Source organism: Hibiscus syriacus, unplaced genomic scaffold, assembly GCF_006381635.1.
Source record: "Hibiscus syriacus cultivar Baekdansim isolate YM2019G1 unplaced genomic scaffold, ASM638163v2 tig00110328_pilon, whole genome shotgun sequence".
Classification (NCBI taxonomy): domain Eukaryota; kingdom Viridiplantae; phylum Streptophyta; class Magnoliopsida; order Malvales; family Malvaceae; genus Hibiscus; species Hibiscus syriacus.
The window spans coordinates 6,868,685-6,878,083 of NW_024062685.1; the positions used below are offsets into that span (position 1 = coordinate 6,868,685).

The following is a 9,399-nucleotide window of genomic DNA, read 5'->3' on the forward strand; positions in this document are numbered from 1 at the left end:
TTCCCCAAATCAACTATATACTTTTCTCTTAATGAAATCCTCCTAACGTTACCACTAATGCTAGTTATACTTGTCCGGATCTCATTTCAATATTTAGCTAAAGCTTCAAAGTGACGTCAAACTGACCAAGAACATCTTTGATATTGGGATCACGACTCCTATCACCTACATATACTTACTTTGGAACCAGGGTTTGTACTTACAAACGAGAGATCAAGAGCGGGACATAAAATCTTCCTTCCTCACCCATGACCAGCTGGAACAAGTCCAACTCTCCATATCGCTCGAGTACACGCATCCTACAGTCCTCGGCAGCCATCTGCCCGGTTGCAAATGCACCATGAATGGACCCTGGGTAGCTCATACTGGTTGCCTCCCCCGCAAAGAATACATTATCCACTGGGACCCTTACCCTCTCATACAGATCATGGGCCTTGCCTACCGCATCAAAGCTATAGGAACCAAGTGTATTAATGTCTGATCCCCATCGAGAAACCAGATGCTGAATCTGTGGATTCAAGAAACATTTAGTTAATGCCTTTGGAAGCCTAAGGTGAAAGTATAGAATCTGAATAAAATGATTGACAACCTTGAGTACAAATGAAAGCATCAGACAACTGTAATTTAATAAGATCACAATTGAATTTTCAAACCCAATTATGATTTCATTCATATACATGCAAGGACAAAGCAATAGACTGAAGATTATGGCAAAAACTTAAATTTAGAATAATGCAATGCTTTAAACAAACCAACTTCATATAGTATTTATAATCGTTGGCGCATGAAACCTAAACAAATGAATGCAATTGATGCATCCTTATGAATCGCCCACATTAGCCAGGAGCACCCAACATATTTAGAACAGAATTGTAGATCCGAGGAATTGACTCACCGGGGCAGATGCCTCTGGAAGGATTGTCTTCAGTTGCATAAAAGCAAACTCTGCAGCAGCTTCATCAGACAATTTCTCAATATCTCTCGCCAGCTGCCCTGCAGGCATATACACAAGGACAGGGTGACCCGTGCATTTATGAAGGTTTAGAAAGTAGCTACAACCATATGATGTCTCAGCAACAACTCCCAAAAACTCCACATTAGGCCAAAACACCTTGCCAAAGTGCAATATTATTTTGTTCTCAATTCCCACTCCAAGATCATCAATTGCTGCTTCCTTCCATTCAGGAAGTTTTGGTTCGAACTTGATGGTCTTGGCTTTTAGTACACCTACAGGAACAGCAACAATAGCAGCATCTGCTACAAATGTAGTTCCATCTTCCACAGTAACCATCACTCCATTGTAACACCTCGCTATTTTTCTAACCCTAAGGACAAATCCATTACAACAATAGATCTCAGCAGATAAACTCGTACATGCTACAGTACATACAAACTGATAAACTAATTATTCAAGTTAAATTACCTGTGGTTCAAGCGGATGTCAATACCTTTGGCCAGAGTGTTTATGACGGGAAGATAGCCCCTGACCATGAGTCCATGACCACCAGGTAATAGCTCTTCCTAAAGATAGAACATGTAAACAGCAAGTTGTAAGAAGAAAGTGAAAGCACAGAAAGCAAGCCAACGTAGTTGAGGAGCATCATAATAAGCAACTTAAAAGGAGTTCTAGCCATACAGTTAACAACATATAGAACAGGTACGAATTAGCCAGAGTCACAAAATATGTGTTGAAGGGGGAGTGAAACAAACTAGGATCTTTTCCTAATTTTGATTTGAAAGATTTTCATTCATCGAATAAATAACATTCTAGACCTCTATCATGCATTTGAGTTCCTATCGTCAACGTAAGAAGACACATCTCCACTAAATGTGATTCTGGTGCCCCATTGAATAAATTTGTTAAAGAACACAAGTCAATGAACCACTAAAGGCTCAAGAACAAATCAAATAAAACCTGCCTTGTCCCAGCTTTTAAGTGAGATAGTATCAGCATCTGAAGCAAACCAACCTTCCATTCGACATATGTACCACTGAAGTACCTGATGTTCAAGCCCTTCCAACCTGTAGATTAACAAAGAGATTTCGAATATACAGTTTTTCAAAGCTGCAAAATAAGAGATGAATAAGATACTGAAAAACAGAGTAATGTTTAGTTAGACCTTAAATCTGGTCTTCTTTCAAAAACGATTGAGAAAGCACTACTTATAGACATATCTTCACTGAGCTCTTTTCTCACTTTATCTGTCTGCAATCATATAGAAAAAAGGGGCAGCAACATCAGATGGAAACAGAACATCATCATGACAGTTCTAGGATTCTAAGAAAAGGAAAAAAGAAGTGTAAGTTCTGTTTTTTACTCAATGCTGACCACTAGATAGAAATGAACCAATAAAACAACATACATCACTTGCCTCTTGCAAAATGCGCTCAAATGCTTCTCCAACCTTAGTGACCAACTCCTGTGGAACATGACGACCATCCATATCAAAGAGTGCATAACTGCAAAGGTCAATTTTTTTAAAAAAAGAACATGATATCAACCAAAAAAAACAACAACCATTTCAGCATGGGGAAATGTGTAATGTCATCATGGAAATAAGAACATTCCTTGAGAGTAAAAACTTTCAATAAAACAAGATCGATTTTTCTTGAGTAATAGACAAAAAGTTTAAATATAAAGAATTAAGGGGAAAAAAGAGTAAAAAGTAGCATTAAAAATATTCTGACCACAATGTGGTATCCAAGTCTAGGCACTCAAATAAATGCTTCTCACCTCTCCAAGTCATGGTCATATAGCACAGAGTTATCACCACTGGTCCGATAAAGTGGGAGTCCAAGTCTACTGATCAATGGTGCCAGGGGGTTTTCTTTGGAAACTCCATGTAACCTGAAGAGTTTTTTTTGGGACATATTAGTCAGACATAATTTATTCTTACAACCGAAACAAGATTCAATATACAAAGAAGGGAAAACAGTAAGTGTACCATGAAGCACCAAGGTCAACAGGAAAACCAAATGAGTAATTGGTATGAACTCGACCACCAATCCTGTCCCTGGATTCTAACACCGTAACCTAAACAGACAATTAAACTCTATCAAATTATAAGAAATGATACATAAAGTTCAAAGATAAAAAGCTCCCACCAAACGCTTAAAAGTTCAAATATTGAAGAAGGGGCCAACAAGAATCATTGGACAAGAGAAAGTTAGCCCATGACCAAATAGACTGCTATACATATAAAATAGTAATAGAACAGAGAAAACCTTCATGAGATATAGAGAAGACAGAGAGGATTCTGTTACCTGAATTGAGGCTTCATGGAGAGCATGAGCAGCAGAAATTCCGGCCATCCCAGCCCCAATCACGATGACTGACGGTGATTTTGCTTGCCTTCTTACCCCACCATTTGGATAGCAAACATCTTCCCAAACAGTAACCAGAAAAATTCTTTTATTAAATTATTATTTTCAATTTGTGCTAAGCTCAAGCTAAACTTCCTATATAAAAAATAAAGGTAAACTACACGGGAGACCACTAAACTATAGTCAAAAATCAATTTAATCACCGAAGTTTCAATTGAATCAATCAGATTATCCAACTATTTAAATGTTTCAATCAAACCACCGACCGTTCATTTTTAACGGAGGTGGTGGTGTGGCCATTAAAACATTTTGATATAATTCACAATTGATCCTTATAACTTATATATTCTTTCAATTTGATCATAATTTTAATAAATTTAACCATCGAATTAGGAGGTGTCACGTTCATAGGTGACACATGTCATGACACGTATATTTATTCGATTGAATGACTAAATTTATTTTTAATTTAATAGATTTATTTTTCACCAATCAGAGGATGACATGTGTCACCCTCTGGTTGAAAGAAAATAAATCCGCACAAAAAGTGGATGAGAGGAATTGAACTTAAATTGTTTGATTGAAATATTAGAAATCAAACTATTGATCTAAGGTAGCCATTTAATATGTTTTGGACAACAAATAATATATATATATATTGTACCTTAATATATAAATGTTTTACTTAAAAATTAAAGAATATTTTATATATCTTAAATTTTAAAATTATTTTTTTTGTTTTAACTTATTAAATATATTTTATTTTTTTTCTTAATTTATTAAATATATTTATTTTTATTTTAATGTAGAAATATATATTTTATTTTTATCATAAGTTGAAATTTATTTGAAAAAATATCTTAACTAAAAATATATTTAAATATTTTATTATTAATTTAATATAAAAATATATTTTTATTTTATCTTAATTTTTAAAATTTAATTTTTTTAAATATCTTAACTTTAATTATATTATATTTTTAAATTAAAATACATTTTGAAGTTAACATATTTTAATATATTTTTAAAAATTTATATAATGATAAAATATATTTTTAATTTAAAATAAAAATAAAAAATATTTTTAAGTGATGATAAAAAATATTTAAATATATTTTAAGTTAAAATATTTTTAAAAAAAATGTGTTTTTAAATTATGATAAATATTTTTTTATATTAAAATAAAAATAAATATATTTAATAAGTTAAGAAAAAATAAAATATATTTAATAAGTTTAAACAAAAATAAAAGATAATTTTAAAATTTAAGATATATAAAATATTATTTAATTTTGAATAAAATATTTATATGTTAAAATACAATACATATATATTATTTGTTTGTCCAAAACATATTAAATAATTCTTTAACTCAATGATTTGATTTCTAATATTTCAATAAGCAACCTGGGTTCAATTTATCTCATTCATTTTTTGTGCGAATTTATTTTATTTTAATCAGAGAGGGTGAACAATAAATATATTAAATTAAAAATAAATTAAAATAAATTTAATCATCTAGAATAAAGACATGTATCATAACATATATCATCAATGACACATGATATTTTAGATTCGATGTTAAATTTATTTTAATTTATTAAAATTATGATAAATTAAAATAATATTAAGTTATAATGATCAATTGTGAATTATACCAAAATGTTTTAACGGATACATTATCACCTCCAACAGGTAGTTTAATTAAAATATTTAAATAGTTTGGTGGTATGATTGATTCAATTAAAATTTTAGATTGATTTTTGAACATAATTTAATGGTCTATAATGTAGTTTAACAAAAAAATAAATAGAAGGAAAGACATTAAATAAAAAAAAAGAATAAGATCCTTATTTCATCAGCATCAGTATGCTCCATAGCATTACCAATTTTATGCAAAACGTAAATTAAACAAAATTTTCACCATAATTTTTAGATACACTTTCTTCAGTCTAAAGCTTTGCCGATTAGGGGAAAAAAGGAAAAGCTAATAATTAACATAAATAATATTCTACACTTGGAGTGACTTAAACAACCAAACACTTTATTTTATAAAATAATCGCATGTCTTCAAATTGAGTCACAGTGTCAGATAAGCTGAATCTCCGATTAATTAAACATTTTTCTAAAAAAGAGTACCGACATAAGAATGAGAATGAAAACACAATAATATACAACAGAAAAAAATAGAGAGGAAAAGAGAGAAAAAAACAACGAACCTTCGTTAAATTGGCGATTAATCTTGTCTGAAGACTCCATGGGATTAAGGATAAATCCGGATTCAGATTGGGATTTAAGAGAGGATTATGATTTAATAAAGGTTCAGTGGATTTAATTTCGAAATTAAACAAGGAAGGGGGTAACTGAGAGGAGTAATGAAGAATAAAAATCAGGAGACACGTGATGAAGTGGTTGGAAGAATTCAACGAACACAAAGAATAAAACCCCAGATTTCCAAAACAGCTCATGCGATTTCCTTTCCGTTACCTATTCTATCCTTATCCCCGTTTACCCACCGGCAGCATTAAAAAAATAAAGATCGAAATCTAAGAACCAATTTAATCGCCGGCTTCTGATATTTCGGGGGATACTGTTGAAAACGGGAAGAAAAACTGCAGATTTTTGGATTTCACAAAGAGGATGATAGAAAACGGGGAAAAAAATCTAGACGAAGAAGGAAGGCGTTTTAGTTGATTCCGAGCATGTGGTTTGGGTCCTTTTATATAGTTGCTTTAGCTATCCTATCAAAAGAGGGTTGTGTGTTTCCACTTGCGCGGGTGTGGAGGAACTCTACTCGCTAGGATTTGAGGCCACGTGTATGTATTCCAAAGGTAGTTTAGGGGTATCCGAATTGGTTAAATCCGTCATGTTAAACCATTGAAATTTATCTTTAAATAGTTATTTAGACCTATTTTTGAGATTTGAGTGGTCCTCTGGGAACAAAAAAATTAGACTATAAGAGATTTAAATTATAGTTTATATTTGTATCTTCGGTACGTTGTACTTATTGCTATTATAAACGTAATAAATGATATTGTGGTCATTATAAATATCGTGGTTGTGAATTTTTAATAATATATAATATTATGGACATAATACTTATGGATATTATGGTTTGGGATCATACCGTTAATAATGGTTGTTGTTGTGTTTGGAGACTATTATTTAAGTAATTGTTACTAATAACAAGAGTTAAAAAATTAAATTTGAAGAGAGCTACATAAAAATATGAAGAAATAGGTCTATAGTAACAAAATTTTTAAGATTATACTTATAATAACAAATATAGAAAAGAATTGGATCCCTAATAAGAATTACTATAAATATATATGACTCATAATAATAACAAATAAATATTAGAAAATGAATTAAATTTTAAAAGTATGTTATTAATAACAAATATCAAAAAATTAGGTCCATGAAACAACTATTAAAAAAATTGAGCCTCTAATAAAAATTATTAAAAAAATGTCGACAAAAAATTAGGTATTTATATAAATATTAGACAAAACTAAATTATAAATCTCTAAATAAATATTAAAAAATTAAATTTATAATATTAAATATTATAAAAAATAAATTTTAATAATAAGTATTAAAAACAATTAAACTCTATAATTAATATAATTTTTTTTTTGGATAAACATTATAAAATTTTTGGATAAACAGTATTAATCTCATATTAAAAAAAAATAGTTGATAGAGGTATAAGTTGCCTACACGTGCACCTAAGGCGGTGAGGGTTGTGAGTGAAATGGGTGTTTAGTCATGTGATAAACGTCCGCAGCTTGCTGTTCGTATTTGATGGGAAAAACCAAAATTAATTAATATGGATGTGTTAGGTATGATTAGACACATCAATCGGATGGTGACTTTTTTCACCTATATAATATAGTATAATTAATTATGGAATTGGTATAATCATTCATTCAATTATCTATATATCTTTTCGTTAAATGATTGGTCCTAGTTATTTTTATGATAAAGTATATTAATGATCACTGAATTTTTTTTTTAATTTTTATTTAGGTCTTTCAATTTTTTAAAATTTACAATATAATTCTCAATATTTAGTCCGTTTGTAATATGATCTCCGACGTAACCGATCGTTTGATGTCATTACACTGCCAATAGTACGTTCACAATATGGTCAATAGACTTTTCAGGCGCTTACATTTAGGTCCCCCAACTTTTAAAACTTGCAAAATAGTCCTCAATTTCATTCTAAACCCCAAATTCATTTTCGATCTCAAATTTCATTTTTCGCTTCCTCTTCTCATTTTCAGCGTAACTTTTCAGTCGGGATGCATGGAAAATTCTAATCTAACTTTGAATTATGTAGAGGTGTTGACTTGAATAAGAGTCCATTGAGATAAGACCCGACCAAGGGACTATTGGGACCATCAACGATTCAAGGTGTAATGTTAGATACATGTCATCTCAGGTGAAGCATAGATGTTCGATTGTATAGATCTTGGGAATGGGTTATATACGGTGAAGTTCCAAAATATGCAATACAAATTTAAAATATTTATGGGAGGACCTTGGAAAATTCTTGATCATTATGTGACGGTTCAGAAGTGGAGACCCAATTTTATGGCAGCAAGAACCAACATAGCTCCTAGGACGGTTTGGATACATATTCCGGTACTGCCGATTGAATATTTCAACGAAGTGATTCTCATGGAAATTGGAAAACTAATAGGGATTCCTTTAAAGATCGATTTCCACACAGCTTGGTCAACTAGAGGAAGATTTGCAAGGATTTGCGTCGAAATCGACTTCAACAAACCGTTGTTCGCCAAAGTTAAGGTTAGTAAAAGAGTTTAATCTTAGGCCTCGTTTGGTTCACAAAATCTTTCATTCCTGGGAGGAATGTTTTTTTTCGAGACTAAGATACCCACGTTTGGATATGTAACATTCCCAAATGCCAGTAAAAAACCAATACCAACAGTGCTATTTTTTTCTGTTTTCCTAGGAATCTTAATCCCCCATCTCCCTTATGTATTTGCTTATTCCCGTCTCAGCTGCCTAAATTACCCTTCTCCCCGCTTGCTTCTGACTGAAACAAAATATTCTTTTCTTCAATTTGACGAGAGTTTTTGCGAGGAGATTCCATCACTTCTCCAACAGACTTCTTCTTCTGTGGTACTCCACGAAGCCGCCGCCGCTGATGACGATGAGAACGTGAAGCAGTTGAAGGAATGCTCTGCTCTGTACTTATCCTTGCAAGTTAATAAAACCCCCCTTCTCTTTTTATTCTTTGAACCATACTCTAAACCTTAGTTATACCCCAACTTCTTTTTTTTCTCTCCTTTTTGCAGGATTGTCTTGTTAAGAGCAACAGAAATTGGAAATCTTGTCAAATGGGTATGCTTTTAATCATTTTATTCTCTTTTCTATTAAAACCCACTTAATTAACTTGGCTCTTTGCCTAAATTTCTGTTTTTCCCCTTAATTTTTTTATTTTGCAGAGGTTCAGGCTTTGAAGGCATACACTGAGAGGAGAAAGAACAGCAGTGGGAAGTGAATTTTTTATGTTGTAAGAATGATGACAATTACCTCAATAATTCACAATTTCAGAACAATTTTGTATTTGTTTTTGTTTTAAATTTGATTTGGCCGAGTAATGTAATGCAACAACCATTAATAGACTTCATCGTTTCTTGATCTTGAACAAAAGACCCTACCGAATAATGCTTAATTCTTCCACAGTAATTGTCTTGCTTTAGAATCTTTAAGTTAGACATGCAACATATCATTCCTTCAACCTTCTTTTTTTTATATAAAAAACACTTCTTAATGTTGAGGCCTCTAGGTAAATCATACTCAGTTAGTTCTAGAGATGCTACTGCAGAATATGTTAGAGAGAATTGGAGAGGCCTCATATCAAATAAAGTCGCTTCACCTCTTCTAAACTTTATGCATTAGGGGATAGTTTCAGTTATGCATCCAACATTAGGGAATAATATCAATTATGCATATAGAACTATCTTCCCTGTAAGTTATTCCTATAAAATCTGTTGCCCAAACTCTTTTCCATGACATCAAGTATGCATCTTTCTGTAAAATAAA

General features: G+C 31.6%; 1 protein-coding gene and 1 long non-coding RNA gene across 2 annotated transcripts; one reads left to right on the forward strand and one right to left on the reverse strand.

Annotated features, from left to right (window-relative positions):
- LOC120118597 (polyamine oxidase 2-like) lies at positions 1–5,989 on the reverse strand. Its single transcript, XM_039138621.1, has 10 exons — positions 5,544–5,989; positions 3,265–3,383; positions 2,946–3,034; positions 2,735–2,848; positions 2,373–2,460; positions 2,121–2,206; positions 1,920–2,022; positions 1,424–1,521; positions 896–1,325; positions 1–508 (listed from the first exon to the last, which is right to left on the reverse strand). The coding sequence occupies exons 1-10, from the start codon at positions 5,581–5,583 to the stop codon at positions 200–202; spliced, it is 1,476 nt and encodes a 491-aa protein (XP_038994552.1). The 5' UTR covers positions 5,584–5,989; the 3' UTR covers positions 1–199.
- Positions 5,990–8,463: 2,474 nt separating this feature from the next.
- LOC120118600 lies at positions 8,464–8,863 on the forward strand. Its single transcript, XR_005515769.1, has 3 exons — positions 8,464–8,556; positions 8,649–8,694; positions 8,799–8,863. It is a non-coding gene; the product is annotated as an uncharacterized LOC120118600 (long non-coding RNA).
- Positions 8,864–9,399: the final 536 nt, after the last annotated feature.

Coding starts and splice junctions, on each gene's coding strand:
- LOC120118597 (XM_039138621.1), bottom strand. CDS start 5,583: ATGGAGTCTTCAGACAAGATTAATCGCCAATTTAACGAAG. Junction 3,035..3,264: donor TCCATGAAGCCTCAATTCAG/GTAACAGAATCC, acceptor TTGTCTGTTTAG/GTTACGGTGTTAGAATCCAG. Junction 1,326..1,423: donor GACATCCGCTTGAACCACAG/GTAATTTAACTT, acceptor ATTTGTCCTTAG/GGTTAGAAAAATAGCGAGGT.